Below are 17,406 nucleotides of genomic sequence, written 5' to 3' on the forward strand. Positions count from 1 at the left end.
GACTTTAAACAAATGGGTATCTCTAGTATCGTAAGCTCTGTGGTACTATTGTATTATTTATCTAAAACCACAATCCATAATTGTTATGTCCTACCCTGTACCCCATGATTTAAACCCTGGTCTCCCGCATGAGAACACCACATTTATGATTTAGAAGAATTGCCACTTGCCCAGGGCAGATATTGCACTTATGAGCTTGAGGCAGTGCCACTCAACTGTAGTAGGTGCCCTGACCTACAGTACCCGACACCAAGGTCTACATTTCTCAATGGAAGAACACTTCCAATCTCCTCCAGATATAATCATTATATTGTGTTAACACACACCGTACAGATGGTCAAATAACATTTTATTCATTAAAATACGTTTGAGATGCTAGCTTTAATATTTATTTGATATGGGCAGATATACAAAATTTCGGTTGCCACTAAAGGCTGCACATTTAGTATTTGTTACTTTTGCAATGTTTACCCACCCAGATGGACCTTTGATCAAATCGGATACAATACTATGACCCAGGTTTACATGACTGCATGACTAGTTGTTTAGAAACTTTTTCAACTTGTATTATTTACTAACTACCTATTATCTTTGCCAAATGTTTGTCCCAGAAATTAGAATATGGACGCTGTGGTTCATGTGGTAAAATGGGCCATAATAGTTAAATTTAAACACATAAGACTTTTATGGCTGATCCATTGGTTTTTATGTCACTCCACACCACTAGTGCCTGGTGAGCTGCTACAATGAAGGCAGAGAGCTATAGCTCCTTGGAACAGCTGCCTTTGCTCCCGCCATTTTTATTGTGACACTATAAAAACCACACACTAAACACACAACTCAGCCATGATTACACACTTGCCTTAAAAAGTTAATAGAAACGGACTTAACTGCATACTTGATGTTCTTTAGCCACAATGTCTGCATAATGCCAGAACATGTCCTGCCAGGAGTGAGCCCATAATAATGAATAATCTGTATGATCATCATCCATCAATCATCATGGTCATAATGCAGTTGTTGAGACAGGGTGGTTAGAGAACAATTCTACCTGCTGGCTTGCACACACCACACACCCGCACAACACCTGAAAATAGCTGATTTACAGTAAAAGCTCTTTATTATGTTGAGAGCTCCTCCTCCCTAAGACCCTAACACACCTACTGTAGCACTAACTACCTCAGAGCGTTGAAGCAGGTGATGATGACCTGCTCTATCCACCACAGCTTGGCAACTCCGACGCCTCACTTGTCAACGTGTGGAAGCCAGCGGCTGCTCGGTCCCGTTGTGAAGCGTTGCTGTGAGCCTTATGAGCGTGTTCGTCCCACTAAAAAGTATAAATCAGGATTAATCCTTGTTAATCTCTCTTTCCGTCTCTTTCTGTTAATCTCTCCGTAGTGCCCTCCTTCTGGGGTCTGGTGAACACGGCTTGGAACCTTTGCGCCATGGGGAAGAGACAGTCGCCCGTGGACATTGAGACCAGCCACATGATCTTCGACCCCTACCTGACTCCTCTCAGGCGCAACACTGGAGGACGCAAGGTAAGGGCTCCCTAGAAGGCCGTTTTCAGATGATCTTTTAAGACAAGATATCTGGTGTTGTGAACTGAGGCATGTCCCATCGCAGATGCCTCACAGAGTCGGCCATGAAACCCGCACGCACACACAGAACACACATCCCAAAGTGAACTAGAGTTACTGTACAGACCCATAAGGGTCCATTTGGTTATTAAACCAAAGCAAATAACTTAGCTGGGGGGCCCCCCTGAGCAGTGTTGGGAGTTAACTTTCTACATGAACTAGTTCAGTTCACAGTTCACAAATTAAAAGAATAACTAGTTCAGTTCATAGTTCATCATTCAAAATGTTGAACTAAAGTTCCAAAAATGAACTATTGTAGGTATTTTCTCCCCAATACGTTGCTGCGAGCTATTGTCAAAATATAGAACCATATAGAACTACAGACTTTATTCCTATTGGGAATAAAGTCCAAACATTAAAAAAATACATTGGGATTAATAGTGACAACTTTCACAATATGTCCATTACCATTATCCAAATAATTCCTTATTTATTTTTTTACATTTTGGGAAAAATAGACAATTTAACACTGAGGTGCCCACAATGTTTAGGTGCCCACAACTTCCTGCACACTTTTGAAATGTGAAATTCCATCGAATGGGTAATTCTTTTCCACTTAGCTTCTGTCATTATATGAGCCATGTGAAAATGAACTTGTGAAATCTGATACTTTTATTGTGAAGGCAAAAGTTTCACTGTGGGGGTGTTTTGTTGGCCGAGGCGATCATGTACACACAGCGCTCCTCGATGAAAAATAACAAGCTATTGGAAGCTATTTTTCTGTGGCAACAACATGTTTACCTCAGTGTTTTGGGTCGCGTCCGGGACATTTATTTGGTGTCGGATTTGGGCTTATTATGCAGGACAGATTGGTGCTACACATTAAGGCCTGTTTAGATGGAAATCTGGCACACAGTCGTTCACAATATAATAAAAACAGCCTACAGTATGTTCAGTTCACGTTCACCCAAAATATGAACGGGTTATTAGTGTTAGTTATTAGTGCATTGAAAGCGTTCTTGGACAACACTGCCCCTGAGTGGCTAAGAATGAATGCTAGATAGATAGATAGATAGCTTTACTGTCATTCATTCATAAGAATGAATGATAGATAGATAGATAGATAGATAGATAGATAGATAGATAGATAGATAGATAGATAGATAGCTTTACTGTCATTCAACAATACATGAAATGCATAATTGTATGACATTTCGTTCCACTGGCTTAATATAATCTAAAAATACTCCTAGTATTACTATGTTAACATACAACAATACTAAAATCACCAGTAATAAATACATTATTATTCTATTGCATAGAGTTCACAAGTCTGATGGCTTAGGGAAGGAAACGGACCGTGCAAAATCTGTCCCAGATGCCGTGGAACCTTTTGCCAGAGGGCAACAGAACAGAGTGAACAGTCCATGATATGGATCCATAGAAAAGAATTGGTAGTTTCTGTTTGGGTGAGTGAAATTCAAGGTTTTTTCCACCGGGCACAGACATATCTGACTTCTGTAGGGAGACATTTAAATCGATATGAGTGATAGCAATTTACTGTTGTAGACAGAGCATTCAGAATTTCAGACCATTGCTTGGCCTCCTGCCTGCCTGTTTATTATAGTTGTTATTATTTGCTGTGCAACTCTGCCCCATCTCTCTCTGTATTTGGACCCAACCGATGGAGGCAGATATGTCCCAAGTTACCTTACCACCATCTTGCTCAAGGAGGGAATTGTTTACTCTAAATGTAAAATGTTATGAGATAGCATTTAATGTGATTTGGCTATACAGCATGAATAGGCTATACAATTTTCTTCACTGCGTCTTGAGCTCCAGGTTTTCAAATGCAATCGAATTCTGAGGTAGATGTCCCCAGTGAGCATGCTGTGCTTTAAGACACCAGCCTGTAGAACTGCATAGTCCCGACTCCCTGCTGGCCGAGGATTGGAGCTCGCCACAGTGTTCTCTCCTTTATCTCTTATACGTACTCACTGGTACCCTCTCACTGGTTCCCTCTCAGCCTTTCCATGATTAGGTTGGAAAGAGAGAGAATAAAGGCGGCTGGCGAGATATTAACGAGAACGAAACGTGTCTTGTTGTTACATTTGGGAGAGTTGCTGTTCATGTGTTTAATATACTTCCAAACTTGTACAGTACTTCCAAAACCTCATATGACATTACTTAATGAATAAATTAATATGTACTATTAGGCCGCTGTTGTTGCATTCTGTCAAGTATTGTACAAAGTATTTGTATTGTACTCTAAATTAAAAATGTACATCTCATCGTAGATATTTTCCTGAAAGCTCAACTGTGAGTTGCCACGGTAGCCATATGGTTGTGCTGTTCCCCCCAGCCCAGATGGCCTATATACAGTATATATACACCAGAGTCAGTGGCTCTATCATTCAAGGCTGTCATTGACCTGATGAAATGCAGACTGGCTGGATATCTTAACGGATAACTGTGTCAGGGGTTGATGGCTGCCATTGGCTGGCTGTTTCATCCCCATAGCTTTGTTTGAGAGAATGCTTGTAAGTGAGAAAATTCCCCCCACCAATCATGTGCTTAAGACCCATGACTGTATAGAACTTCATTAAGCCCCTTCATAGCCGAGGATTGAAGCCTGCCACAGCCTCCCTGGTTCCCTCCCAGCCTTCTCTCTGTAAAATATTTAGTGTGTGTGTGTGTGTGTGTGTGTGTGTGTGTGTGTGTGTGTGTGTGTGTGTGTGTGTGTGTGTGTGTGTGTGTGTGTGTGTGTGTGTGTGTGTGTGTGTGTGTGTGTGTGTGTGTGTGTGTGTGTGTGTAGTCATAACTATTTCCTTTTTAAAATGTTACAAACACACTACACTACACAACACATTTAAACACTCTTTAATGCTCCCTACCCTACTTGTTCTGTAATATCTCTTTTTGACCTTATGTATCAGTTAATCACTGTATCCAACTTTGAAACGCAGGGGGCAAAAGCCAAAGGTGGGCAGCCTTAACAGTGCTGGGGGAATGACGTGTTCGCCAGTAAGTGGTGGTACACAATTGTAAGTATAGGGGCATACTCAGGTTGGCAAATGTCAAGTGTGCCGGTCGACTCACTGGGAGAGTTCCTTAATTCAATCTCTGCGGCTAAAGCGCTAGGTTAAGCAGAGGTCATTTGCTGTGTCAGTTCTGCCCGCCCTTCCACTTTACGTGCGCTGGCTGGTTATTCTGCTTGGTTATTCTGTTCCAAGTATTATATTCAACTTATTGGCTGTCATGATACTGCTCCTCACTTCTTTCTGTTCCCTCCTTTGAATTACAATCGTATATAGGCCTAACCTTTTTCACAGAGTGCAATAAATTATTATAGAAAAGAAGTATAATAAAGACAGACATGTTCCAAGGACAGCAGAACATCACATTCACCGGAAGGCAATAGTACCAGATATACAACATAAACACCTACTCTCGTTTAGAATCAGAAGAAGAAGATAGAATCAGAGTGCAGTATTGAAGCCTATCTTTTCATATTAAAGACATTGTTTCACAACGTGCTGCAGCGTGATCCTATGCCATAGGATAGGTGGTGTAGAAAAAGGCTTCTCACAGAATTTGGAATGGAATTATTACTGCTGTATACCATTCATTCAGCCTATTCTATGCTTTATTTAGGTATTGCACATAGGAGTAAGAGACTCATTGTTGCGCTGAATGATTACCTTATAGGTCTGGAAATTGGGATAAATATTCTAAAGTTTTGGAATTACATTGGAAAACTAGAAAAGTGCCCCTCGGGGCACAGGTCTCCACCAGGATAATAGCATTTGTGATGTTTGGACAAAATGTGTAGGAGTAATATATGAAAAATCATCTAACAGATCTGTTAGATGATCTGACTATAGAGATAGTGTATACCGATGTGCGTGATGTATGGATAAAACCTGTGCGAGTAATATAAAGAAATGTGTTTAGCAAAAAACGGCCTGATGGTGGCGCTATAACAGGCAGATGCGAAATATGTAGGGCAAAGGCTTTTCCTTGGCCTCTAGGGAGTGCGCATACAAAGTTGTACACAGATGGTGCAGTTATAGGTAAAAACAGGAATTGGCCTGTTATAGCGCCACCATGAGGCTAATTTTAAAATTTTGCATTTATTCCTCTGCCTAGTGGGAATGTGTGTGTTGAATTGCACAGAAACCGCACGCTGTGTTAAGATTTGAGACATTTTGTTGAAAACGGACCAATCCTGCAAACTTTGGAAGGAAATCTTAGATGCCTTCCATGGCATCTAAGATATATATATATTCCCGAATCCCCATATATTCCATGGATGGAATATATGAGGAAGCAGATAGATATGTGTTGACCACATCACTATAGAGATTGTGTATACCGATTTGCGTGATGTGGATAAAATGTGTACGAGTAATCTACAGAAATGTGTTTTGCAAAAGTCGGCCTCATGGTGGCGCTATAACAGGCCGTTGGCACTCATACTCACACTCACACTCACACTCACACTCTCACACACAACACACACACGGAGGGACAGCACGGACGGACGGAGTGCAAAACATACTCTCTCCCCATGCCTTTGGCCTGGTGGAGACAAAAATGTGTGGGCACCCTGTAAAGATTATTTGTATACACCTTTTCATGTTTATGGAAGTTAATTATTTCTAAAGAAAATGCACGTGACGCAACCCACCACCAGATTTACATTCTTGCTTTCCAGTCATTTGATAGTTTCACTTCTGTTATGTCATAATGCCTTTGTGTCTTCATCCAAAGTGGATCATGATTCATGGCATAATGCAACACAATTAGGAGCTTTTCTGTTACGCAAGGTATTAGACAGGCCCTTAAGCAGACAGAATTTGATGGTACAGGCCAGGGTTATTTCATGTATAAGATTGTCCTCATTACATTTCATATATTGTTGTTTGTCAGGAAACAACCGAGTACTACTAAATTGCTAGGTGCAACTTCTGTGTCATTCTATTTCAGTAGCTAATGCTTAATTTATGCTTAGTTCATGCTTAGACATTGAACTCACTCACACATAAACTGTTGCAAAACGTTTATTTTTTATATATCAATTGGACTAGTTCTAATTCTAAATTTGTTTTGTTTTTTAGAACGACTGGCAGTGGAGCTCTAAAGACAGCAATGGTGTCAGTTTGTCAGTTGAACCATTCAATTTACAATTTGCAATTTAGGCATTTAGCTCTTAATCCAGAGCGATTTGCATTAAGCAATAACAAAAGCATGGCATACATCACATATATAAAAAGTAGTTATCATGAATCATGCGTAAACTAAGAACGTAACAGTGGAGTATCTATGTAAACTATACATACTATACTATATCATATATTATACATGTGTACTATAAAGTGCTCTGACTACTACATAAAACACCTCAATTCAACACCTCAATTCAACACCTGATATCGACAAAGCCATTATACATATACCAGTATGATGCCTGAGGGCGAGAACGCAGATGCGTGCACACATCCACCTGGTTGACGGCAGACTGCTGGGCGAGTGCTGGCGCTTTGGCATGGGGGCTCAGATCAACATGGAATGAATTCTGTACTGGCCATATAAGGAGCATGTCTTGAGTGTACAGGGTTTGATGAGGTCAGATCAACATATGGAATGTCAGAACAGGTCAGCTCCATACAGTATATGGAGATCTAAGGGTGGTAGCAGGGACATTCTCTTGTGTGTACAGGGTTTGATGAGGGCCCAGGTAGGGCCGGGCCTTAATTTTCGGGCCTGTTGAGAGGCAGACCCGTCTAGAGTTTGAAATTTGAATGGACAGGTATAAGTCAAAAGGGAGACATCGAAGAGGAAGGATGGATGGGGAAGGATCAACATATGGAATGTCAGAACAGGTTCTGAAATATATCCATATATGGAGATCTAAGGGTTTGAGGTTTGAAGTCAGATGTAGAGTTGCTGGCCAATAGTGATAACATCAGGGATCTCCATATATGGGCTTAACTGCGACAGCAGGTCGCATTTACTATGACCTTCGGTCGCAATAATTTAAACAAAGACACAGTATGTCAAAAACAACTCTCTGGATTGCCATGGAATTTTCTATAAATTAGTTAATCAGAAATGATGCATGAGGAAGAGGATAACTAAATAAGCAAATAAGAATTCAAAATTCCTGATAATGGAAATTCACCAGGATAAAATTAAAATGAGTGTTGTATCGCAATGAAAGAGCATTATTTCTCATGGGTCTGAATGTCCAGTATCATAAAAGAGAATAGAATCTGCATCTGGTGATGCTGAAAAAGCTCCTCTGTATTTTTATTGCGTCAATGTTTCGATCAATTCAGAACTTCATCAGGACGTATACATGGGAATGGGCATACACACACATGTTAACACCATGGAGGCCCAGGGCGGAGATCTCCGTCAAGTTCAAGTTCATGGCCAAGTGGCGGAGATTGATAAATAGGACGGAGATTAATTATATCAAAACCGATCGCATCGCTCCACAGCCTAGGAGCGCTTGTTGCCCAATCCTCGACGCGCAAGAGTGACAAGTCATCGAAAATGTTCCCTGTTTAGCTGACGAAAACGAAAATCTTAAAACATTCATAACTCGCGATCTAAATCATCCCGTCTAATTCTGAAAAAAGATCCTGTGTTTGACGGCCCTCCGCTGTCCAGTCGCTAGTCGCGATAGATTTATTCTTACCTCCCGTTGTTGTCGATCGACTCTAGAGTGGTGTGGCTATTGTTAGCTGCTACACAGACATTCACAACAACTTCCGGTGCGCCGGTAAAAGTGGTCCGGGCGCTATAAATGATGGGCACATTTTAGTAATGGATTAAATAGGTCCGGGCAAGCAAGGTGTTTTAATGTAGGTCTTCATCTACTGAATGTTCAGTATACGACACCACAGTGGTAATGCTAAACACGACTACATCAAAACCTAGTATGGCTCGGTGGAAACGCCAACTTGTTTTATGTGCAGTGGAGGATGTTGAGCATCTTTGCCTATAAGGTTGGCTAAAAGATATACCTGGTCAGTGGACACAAGGCTGTCACACTTTCTTTGAATATCGAGCTATCGATTGAACAATGCAAAATAACTGTTCGAACTGTAATGATGCAATTCAAATAAAAACGTGATATTAATTAGGAAATATTCAGGCACCTTGATCCCCCAAACTCATTTCATGCGCTCTCAGTGCACACTTGCTTCTCGCCTTCTCTCCCTCTCTGATTGACTGCCGAGACACAGCAGAGGCCAAAACCGCGGACTGGGGCTACACGAGTTCATCCAATCGTATCAAATCGTATGGGCACGAAACTCGCTATACAACAGGAGCGATATGTCCACTTTTATGAATAAAAGGATGTCTGTCATCTTATCAAGCGTGACATTCTTTCACTAGAATTGAGTGCATTCCATAGACTATAAAAACTACTGTAAGTGTGATCGTGAAGTGCCTGCAAGTAGGAACACAGGGTAAGCGCTGGCTCTCGCCATCTCTCTCTCTGCCATGTTTATTTTGGATTGAAAAGATTATGGTACTCACACACTGTGTTTAGTATCTTTCCAGTTCACACATATCTATTTTAGGGGCAAATGTGAGTAAAATAGAAGCAGGGCCCTGATACAGTATGTACTCGACCTGGTGCAAGTACAGTGATGTAAAGTAACTAAGCACATTTACTCTGTACTGTACTTAAGCACAATTTTGAGGAATCTTTACTGGAGTATTTAGAATTTTCAATACTTTTATTCTACTCCACTACATTTAATCAAATATTGTACTTCTATTCCACTACATTTATTTGAAATTTTTACTTAATAGTTACTTTGTAGATTTTGATTATTATTACAATACAAACATTAACCACTTCAGCACTATTTACATAGGCCATTTGAAAATTGCCAATATACATTCAGAATGCGTTGCGATGTGACACTTGGGACGTTCTGCACAATGAGTAATTTTACTTTTGCACTTTTACTCGTACTTGAGTAAACGTGCAAAAGTATTGAAAGTATTGGTCTCCAAACTTTTTTGGCCGTGCACCGTGCACCCCCTCTTACCCCCTGACCTCTTACCCCCTGACCCCCCCAAAGCCAAGTCTTGTTGTATTTGGCCGAAAATTATACATTTTGAATATGATTATGGCAAATAATCACAGAATGTCACTGCACTGACAGACATGCAGCTGCTGTATACTCCCGCAGTTGCTCTATACATCTCCTTACAACAGTGTTTTACCAGATTCTGACGCTTGTGCTAAATAACACCATAAAACCGCCATTACCCTTTTCATGTCACGCACCCCCTAGAGGGCGTTCGCACACCACAAGGGGTGCACCAAGCCCCCAGTAAGGCTATCCAACGTTGAAGCTGCCACTACCTACTGGCGAAAAGTGGAACTGCAGCACGTTCATGGAGGTGGATGGCCGTTTATGACATCATGTGCGTAACGTGCGTCATCCCAGGACCTCAAATTTGAGGTCCGGGCTTAAAGGTATATTCAGTGGTTTCACTTAATTCAAATATCACTTCATTTTTTGTTTTGTTGTGATAATCCTCCCTACTATAGAGTGTGCTGACCATATAAGGAGTACCTCCCTGTTCCCAGTTAACCCATGGGGTAAAAAAAAAACCGTTTTTGGCTACAGTAGGTGGCCCAGCCTTCATCCAATCAGAATAAAGAGAGGCCTTCCACCAATCATGATCGAGCGGGGGCGGGCCTTGGTGTGCGTGCTGTTGGCCTGTTGCGTGTCCCCCCAATGTAGTGCGTGCATGTGCACATCTTGTTACCGGGGCAGACCGGGGGGTTTTCCAAATCACCCAAATCACTGAATGGTAAATGGTAAATGGTGCATTTATATAGCGCCTTTATCCAAGGTGCTTTACATAGATTGTGCATTACATTCACCCATTCACACACACATTCATACACCGATGGCGGCGGAAACCATGCAAGGTACCAACCAGCACATCGGGAGCAATTAGGGGTTCAGTGTCTTGCTCAAAGGACACTTCGATACTAACTCTGGGGGAGCCCGGGTTCGAACTGGCAACCTTGCGGTTACCATCCAGCCACTCTATACCCCTGAGCCACCGCCGCCCCATGCTCCTTTAACTTCCGCTCACTCGAGCCATTGAGTTATTAGTGTACTTCCGGCAGTCTTCCGGGTGCTTCAAAACACCACTGAGCAACTTTCATCAAAATGAATAGCGGGGGGCGGGGTTAACGCTCTGGTTCGGTCTCTATCCTCTTATTACTTTATGGGGTGCACCGTTCCACGCACCACAGTTTGGGAACCCCTGGACTAGACTGACTTAGAATTCAGGACTTTTACTTCTAACAAACTACTTCTACATTGCAGTATATTGATACTTTTACTTAAGTAAAACAATTGAGTACGTTTTCCACCACTGTGTACAGTAGCATTAGGCCCAGCGTCAAATGATTGTTTGATGTTAGGCCAACCAGTCGACACATGTTGTAAATTCATCTCCAGTCATTCAGGCGTAACGGTCCAACAAACAATAGTCATTTCTCACTGGTGGGAAATGTATGTACAGATATAAAATAAAATGCCCAGGAACCTTCATTCCATGCTGAAGTCCCTGATACAAATCAAGTTGTAATTATTTTTTTAAAGTTAAATATCACGCCATCCTCTGCTGCTGAATGGGTCCGTAGTGTTAGTCCGCGGACCCAATAATCCGACCATAGAGGCAAGAGCCCCATACTAACCCTATCCCCAAACCCTAATCAAACGTGGAAGCCACGGGTGAGTCTTAACCGGCCACACGTAGTCGGACTAATGGGATGTCGGGGCTAACGCGTGCCTCCCCTGCTGAATCCACACCAACAGCGAGTATGCAGTGGTAGACAACCGCCACCTTCATCGCTGCGGCAAGAGGCGGAGCCAGCAAATTGGCGTGCGGCAAACTTGAGAAAAGCTCACCTTTGCCACTGCCGCTGGGTGGCGAAACATACCTGGCATTGCCAGAAGTTCACCGTGGAGGAACTTGTGAATGATCCCACGACGTGATCAGGGGTCATCGGCTCATCGCCATGTTGGCTTGTGGTTTTACCAGAAACACAAAGAGATATAGCCCTGATTGACCATAACCGTAAACATTACTATTGTGTGTAAAACAAATGTCCGTACATGGAACAATTGTCTGTGCACGGACATAGTGATGACCCCTGCACGTGATCAGTCTGGCAGCTGCAGGCTTTGTACAGTGGTAGTAATCACTGCTTGTGTGAATTACAGAGGACACTGTTTGATCTAATAAGAGGTCCTTGTGTATGTAATGCCCAATCAGTGTCAGTGAACCAAATAAGAAGTGTGTGCACCAGGTCTAGGGTTACGTTGAGGAGGGCATTGTCACTTATAGCACAGCAGTAATGGCTCCTGTGGTTCACATGAGGGCAGACTTTGTGACAGCGAGAGCCATGGCTGTGCTAATCCAACCCCACCGGGGGAATGTAGGTCTTATACGCGTGGTAATGAAACATTTGGATTAATGAAAGACCATGGCAAAGCCTATTTGAAGTATAAATTTGTGGCGTTGTTGTTTTTTTATTAATATACATGCAAATGCGTTCCAAAGTTGCTGCTATAATTTATCATATTAAAAGCACCAATTTGTATAAATAGAGAGTGTGTGTGTGTGTGTGTGTGTGTGTGTGTGTGTGTGTGTGTGTGTGTGTGTGTGTGTGTGTGTGTGTGTGTGTGTGTGTGTGTGTGTGTGTGTGTGTGTGTGTGTGTGTGTGTGTGTGTGTGTGTGTGTGTGTGTGTGTGTGTGTGTGTGTGTGTGTGTGTGTGTGTGTGTGTGTGTGTGTGTGTGTGTGTGTGTGTGTGACCAAGACTGTGTTTCTTAACAGGGACATTATTCCTAGAACTATCCTATTAGCAGAGCAGTCCTTTCTGTTTGTATCATCCGTTTTGCTTAAATTGTCTTTGCTGATGGTTTTGATAAACAAGGCACCACTTAGAGTAAGGTAACCCCCTCTGGACGAGTCATTAAAAAGGTCTCTGGTGTTGTAAATGTAAAAGCGTTGATGTGTGTTGGAGGTGGCAGTGTTCTCATCACGGTATTCAGAGCATTCACATCCAGGCATCCTGCTGAGTTCTAACCTAGAAAAGGCGTCTACTGACACTGACTATTAATGGCAAATGGTCTGGATTTCTATTGCACCTTTATCCAACACACAGGACATCTGTCCGTCCCCTCCCTAAAACACAGTGGTCAATGCTCCAAGCCTCCTAGTCAGGAGGACTGTCGTTTCACTCCCCATGCCGCAACCTGAAAACTCACCTCTTCAAACTCTTATCATAGTGCTCCTTATTCCATCCCTTCTTGTCATCTTTATTTATTTTATAGATGCTTCACACTATGCAGATGTACAGTATGTTTTACACTTAATGTTATGCAATTTAAATAGAGGGTATGCACATGCATAAAGTGAGTGGCAAATCGAGTGGCAAAGTGATCAATCAGATAGGACTTTTCTGTTTGGATGTATGTATGTATGTAGGGTGTCAAGGCCAGAAAGTAGTTTCTTGCCACTCAGTAGGCGTTCCTGCATAACTTCCTGGGATGATGTCACGTGCATACACTCTATTAATTTAGGCATTTAGCAGACGCTCTTAATCCAGAGCGATTTACAGTAAGCAAGGAGGTTTGCTTTACCACAAAATGAATGCCAAGAATGATATTTAGACAGCTTGTTGTTTAGACAGTCACAGATGCAAGCTTTTTTTTTTTTTTTTTTAAGATATTTTTTTGCGGCTTACGCCTTTTATTGTTTTTTTTTTTGAAGGGACAGACAGTAGGCTGACAGGAAACGGGAGAGAGATGGGGGAAGACATGCAGTAAAGGCCGTGTCGGGCTCGGGAGTCGAACCCGCGGCACACTGCGACTGGATTACCAGTCGGGTGCCCAGACGGTTACGCCACCGCCTGGGCACAGATGCAAGCTTTGCTGTGTAATTGGCATAGTTACTACATACTGTATAACAGTGCTCTGTTTACATGACCATTTATTGTCTCCACCAGGCCGAAGGCATGGGGAGAGAGTATGTTTTGCACTCCGTCCGTCCGTGTGTCCGTGTGTCCGTCCGTCCGTCCTTCTGTCTGTGAACAGCTAATCTCCGGCATCGTTAACCCGGTCGATGCCCGGTCGATTTCCACAACGGCCTGTTATAGCGCCACCAGGAGGCCGATTTGTGCAAAACAAGTTTTTGGACAGTACACCTACAGATTTTGTCCAAACATCACGCAAATTGGTACACAGTCTCTCTAGAGCAGTGGTTCTCAACCTGTGGTACGCGTACCACCGGTGGTACTTGAGCCCCCCCAGGTGGTACGTGGAAGAATCTTCCCAAAAATGAAAAAAGGGGGGGGGGGGGGGGTGAAAAAGAAACGGTGAAGTTTGACAGAACGGTTGAGAGACGCTTGCATGTGAATGCATGCAGCGATTCCAATAGCCCCGCCTCTCTCTCCCCCCCCCCCCCTCTCTCTCTCTCTCATTCCCACTCAGTCCGTCAGCCTGTGCTCCGGAGACTGGAGTTAGTGTGGGCAGTTTAGCAGTGAGCAGTCGTCGCTGAATGCCTCCGTTGGGCTCGTTATTAATTAATTTGCTTCACAATGTGTAAGATCAGAAGCTCTTTGAAGTGGGCATTGGGCAAAAGCAACACTCTGGCAGTTTTGGTTGACAAACATAGCAGTTAGTTGTGAAAGCTTGATGCTACCCAGACCATGCTAATGACTGCTAAGCTAAAGCTAATGTTGACAACCTGACTGTGTGTGCGTGCTTGCAGGAGAGAGAGAGAGGCAGGTGTGTGTGTGTGTGTGTGTGTGTGTGTGTGTGTGTGTGTGTGTGTGTGTGTGTGTGTGTGTGTGTGTGTGTGTGTGTGTGTGTGTGTGTGTGTGTGTGTGTGTGTGTGTGTGTGTGTGTGTGTGTGTGTGTGTGTGTGTGTGTGTGTGTGTGTGTGTGTGTGTGTGTGTGTGTGTGTGTGCAAGCCCAGTTCTTCCTACAGGCCGACGAAGCAGCCGCTTTGAGCGCGGGGGGGGGGGCGGGGGGGGGGCGGGGTTGGGGGGGGTGGATGGAACCATGGCCTTCCCAAATCTTCTGCGTCAAAGGTTTTCATGCAAAGACAATCGGTTAAGCTTTTTTACCAAGTCTAAAGCCCAAACCACACCAAAGGGTCGGGTTGGGACAAAACGGTTTTTAAGGTAGATCACACCAATGCAACTCATTGCAACTCAATGAGTTGTATTGGTGTGGTCTACCTTAAAAATATTTTTGTCCCAACCCGACCCTTTGGTGCGGTTTGGGCTTAAAAGTGTTTCTTGTGCCCATACGCCGCTGCCTCTGCTGCCACATGTATCCATGCATGCTGAGGATTAAATCCCACCACAACCTTCTCTCCTGTGCCTCTCCCCTTATTCTGTCTTCCTCCCAGCTTTTCTTCTCTGTGTCATGACTCATGACACAGAAAAAAAAGGAGAATGGAGTGCCCACAGTCCTTCTAAAAAAGAACTTGAATTCTCCTGTGGTGTTCTGGCTATACCGAATGTAAACGAATGCAGGGTTTTCTCCGAACTGTCAGATGGATTATTTTTAGCATAATTTCGGCTCCTCTGGGATTTGGGTATCTTGGGGTGAATGAGGGGAGGGCGGTATAGGGGTGCATGCAATATTAGATTAGAGGCCGGGGGAGCAGGGCAGACAGTGCTGCAATGTGGGGGAGAATACAATATTGGGTTATAGCCAGGCTTCTTGAGGAGTCATAAAGCCTGATTTATGCCTGGGTGTGCATGCATCGGGTCGCGCACAGAAAATAGGTGATCTACAAGCTCACAAGCCATCATGCTACGGCACTTGGTGTGGTTGTAGATCGGCTATTTTAGATGTGCAACACCGGAGCACAACTAAGTATAAATCAGGCTTAATGCATTCAGGCATCAACAGTCAGAGGAGCAGCCTCTTGGCTTTACTGCAACTCTCACAGTGGGATCAAGACTGATCTATGGAAAGTAGCCTGGGCTGTAATGTTTTGTACTGTAGGTGCTTATGATCTGCTTTCTTAGTCCAGGCATTTTACCCACAGATGTGGGTCAACCACACACAGATTGCAATACAAATCAAACAACGGATTTTGTGTCCTCAAAAATGAGAATGAGAGATAACAAAGTAATTGCATTAAGGGGGAAATTGCCCATCCTGTGTGTGTGTGTGTGTGTGTGTGTGTGTGTGTGTGTGTGTGTGTGTGTGTGTGTGTGTGTGTGTGTGTGTGTGTGTGTGTGTGTGTGTGTGTGTGTGTGTGTGTGTGTGTGTGTGTGTGTGTGTGTGTGTGTGTGTGTGTGTGTGAAATTAGAACCCCACAAACCCCTAAAATGTGGTATTATATGATAATCCTTTCAAATATGAAATAATTAAGTATTTTCCCTTCAGATTATTCATTAAGACTTTGTATGTCTTTCGGGATACCACACAATTAAAATAGTTTTTCTTGCAATTTGTGTGATCTCAAGTACACTAGAAAATATTGTCCCTGCAGAAAGAATGTGGGCTCGCTTCAAGATTAAAAATAGTAGTATACAAAGTACAAATTCAGTTTGACTTGGTATGTATGTCTGTGTTGTGTCACTTGTGTGGGTGTAGACTTGCCTCCAGTTGATCAGATTGGGAAAACCTGCTTTGGAGCTTGTAATATACAAAGGTTTTAGCATCAAATTATACTTTGAGTACCAAAAGAAAGCAAGTAGCACGTCACATTGTAGATGGGCTTTGTATTAATATTTGTGTATTTTAATAATGAAATCTGCAAAGTAACAAGTAACTAAAAAATGCTGTAATTGTAGTGTAGAAATAAAAAGAAATGGAAAGTAAAGTAAAAGTACCTCAGAATTGTACTGTGCATTGTAAGCAGTGCTAGTACTATTGCTAGTACTTAATTTTTGCTAGAGTGCAGAGGGACATGGGTTGATATTAATGGTCTTAACTCAAAATGTATACATCACACATCTTAGATCTTTGGATTAAATCGGAGAGCATGACCTGTGTGAACTGGTGATGTAAACAAAATATGTAGTGTAAAAATTGCACGTTCATTTAATGTTAATTTACAGTGTTTCTTGTGTCTCGGTGGCAGTGTGGCACAGTAGGAAGAGCACTTTTCTCTGAACCACAAGGTCTTGGGATCGAATCCTGGCACAAGCAACTCAGCATGCAATGCTTTCTTTTTTTTTCTTACTTTTCTTTTCAGGTGAAAGTATGAAGAAGTTGTGTACCAAAATCTTCCATTGACTTCCATTATAATTTTAAAAAACTACAACATATTTCAAATGTTCATGTACACCCGTGCAATTCCACAGTGAGCTGAACATATTTCTAAGTGAAAGTGTGTAGGAGTAGTTGGGTGCTTGTTTTGTTATGTTCCGCATTTTTTTACAATGGAAAGCAAATGGAGTGTGGTGCCTGGAGGCGCTCGGGTAGGCTGTTGTCCAGAACCAGTACCACCAATCCGACCAATATGCATGGAGATCCAGTTGACCACGGCCAAATCATGGATTTACATACTACTAATACTACGTATGGGCATGGACTAACAGATCGAGATCTGCATATATGGGCATACTATAAAAATGAGACCCAATGCCTCCCTGCTTGGCACTTAGCATCAAGGGTCAGAGGGGGGGTAAGGCCCTGCAACATACTAGTGTCCAGGGGGTTTACTTGTACATTAAGCTGACTCACATTACAGAGACAGGAGATAGGCTAGTTCCCTATAGGAACCACATCACTTACT

At 42.8% G+C, this 17,406-nt stretch overlaps 1 protein-coding gene across 1 annotated transcript in view; it reads left to right on the forward strand.

The window, feature by feature from the left end:
• Positions 1 to 17,406, forward strand: part of LOC306936320 (carbonic anhydrase-related protein 10-like) — a 137,858-nt gene that overhangs the window by 60,262 nt on the left and 60,190 nt on the right. The window contains exon 3 of the mRNA XM_079519809.1: positions 1,399 to 1,541. Within this exon, the coding sequence (XP_079375935.1) occupies positions 1,399 to 1,541 (143 nt within the window). The remainder of the gene's footprint in view (positions 1 to 1,398; positions 1,542 to 17,406) is intronic.

Source organism: Electrona antarctica, assembly GCF_951216825.1.
Source record: "Electrona antarctica genome assembly, chromosome: 14".
Lineage (NCBI taxonomy): Eukaryota > Metazoa > Chordata > Actinopteri > Myctophiformes > Myctophidae > Electrona > Electrona antarctica.